Source organism: Penaeus monodon, chromosome 33 (genome assembly GCF_015228065.2).
Source record: "Penaeus monodon isolate SGIC_2016 chromosome 33, NSTDA_Pmon_1, whole genome shotgun sequence".
In the NCBI taxonomy this organism is placed as follows: Eukaryota; Metazoa; Arthropoda; class Malacostraca; order Decapoda; family Penaeidae; genus Penaeus; species Penaeus monodon.
In genome coordinates this window covers 16,946,475-16,948,307 of record NC_051418.1, presented here as the reverse complement: position 1 = coordinate 16,948,307, position 1,833 = coordinate 16,946,475, and the positions used below count along the sequence as shown (strand labels likewise).

General features: G+C 48.1%; 1 protein-coding gene across 1 annotated transcript in view; it reads right to left on the bottom strand.

The window, feature by feature from the left end:
- Positions 1-1,833, bottom strand: part of LOC119594105 (sialin-like) — a gene marked incomplete at both ends in the record, with an annotated part of 3,809 nt that continues 1,976 nt past the window's right edge. Inside the window, 5 exon segments of the mRNA XM_037943162.1 lie at positions 1-49; positions 216-345; positions 652-893; positions 1,420-1,552; positions 1,643-1,792. Coding sequence (XP_037799090.1) covers positions 1-49; positions 216-345; positions 652-893; positions 1,420-1,552; positions 1,643-1,792 — 704 coding nt within the window.

The following is a 1,833-nucleotide window of genomic DNA, read 5'->3' as shown; positions in this document are numbered from 1 at the left end:
GACTTGAGTTTTTCTAAGGCTGGGGCACCTTCAGGATCCTCACGACCATCTAGAAAAAAAAATTGACATCAGAAAGACAATTTGGTCTTTACATAGTATTCGTTAAGCATGCAGCTATGTACCAGATATTTCATATATCTTCTACACACACATCAACATATTTCTCCATTTACTACTAATGTGAACCAAGTGAGCAGCGAGGCGCCCCTACTAACCCCCGGATTTCTGAGAATGGTTCCAAGGCTGGACCTGCGCGGACATAGTGAGCATGTAGAGTGTGGTTGTGACCACGTAGTTCGCTGCCGACACCAGGAAGACGGTTCTCCAAGCACCCAGTGACCCTTGCTGCACAGGGTTATAAGGATCAGTGTTGAGTGAAAATATAGGTGCGATATTGTCATCATCTTTTGCAAATATCGACATCATTAGAGTTACTACCATCTCTTAAGGCTCATTAGTTCACTGAATTAATATATATTGAAGATCCACGTTACACGATCAAATTAAGAATGAATGATATAAGAAACAGCTAACAAAGGGACTAGATTGCTACTCAAGGTCTATCTCAGACATAACAGGAATGCAATCCTAGGGTGACAGATGGCGACGCGAGATCACAATGAAATTTTTAAATTTCGCTCATTATCTTACTCTTCCCTGCGTTATGGCGCCCGTGACGGAGGGCGCGATGAACCCCATGACGGCGCCCATGGTGTTGGTGATCCCCATCAGCGTCCCCGTCAGGTTGGGCGCGATGTCCTGCTCGGCGAGGGCGTTGCCGCTATAGGCGCTGCCGCAGGCGCCCACCGCTAAGCACAGCACGACCATCGCCAAGGTGGAGTTGCAGTCCACGAAGCACATGACGACGAGGGCCACCGCCGGCACGTAATGAGCTGCGTTGCGAAGGGAATGAATTCAGCAAATGGTGGGCGTTACAAGCACGAGCGATTACTAATTACTTTTAGGGAAGTTGTCGATTAGTGATCAACTTCACTCCTCGACTATTGGTGAGTTTCTTTGCCTAAAGTGTGTAGACGGGCGGGGTAGGCAGGGTGACACTGAGGTGGAGTGGTGACATCATAACAGGATCATGAACGAATGGCAGAGGGATGGCGTGCGTAATTCATACACACAATAGCTATTTGTTTGTATATAAGATTACGGTCTTCAAATTCGAGAGAATATCATATTTTGCATATATGATATATTTAAGGAACTTCCTACAGATAATAATAAAATTGCCTTTGAGATCCAGTCATTCTAATAATCTAATAATGATACTGAACTTGGAAAAAACAGCCATTTCTATATACATTCCCAGTAAAAACGGTCCATAAACCCACACATTACTGTAACAGACCAACGCTTGGATGAAAAACGAGTCTAGAAAAAGTGCAAAGAAGAGCACAGGGGACGCACCGAAGCCAGTGGAAAGCCTCCTCACAGCCGTCACGGAGAGCAGCCCGGCAGCGGCGAGGCGGTCCATGCAGACGCCCCAACTGAGGCCGAAGATCCACATGCACAGGTACGGCAGCGCGGACATCAACCCACTCTGCAACGGGATAGCCGCTCTTACCAACCCTCCGACCTCTTTCTAATAGTTATTTGACTTCAAGAGCCCCAAGCAATATAAAATACTGACGCTGTTCATGTCGAAGTGTTGGATGTTGGCCAGGTAGGTCGGCATTTCGGAGAGGAGGGTCTGGAAGCCGAAGCTGCTGCCGCTGGCGATGATGACGCAGGCCCACACGGGAGCTGACGTGAGCATCGCTCTCCAGGGCACGGAGACCACCTGATGGAGGCGATGAGTGGGGCAAGAGGGTTTTCTGGGAT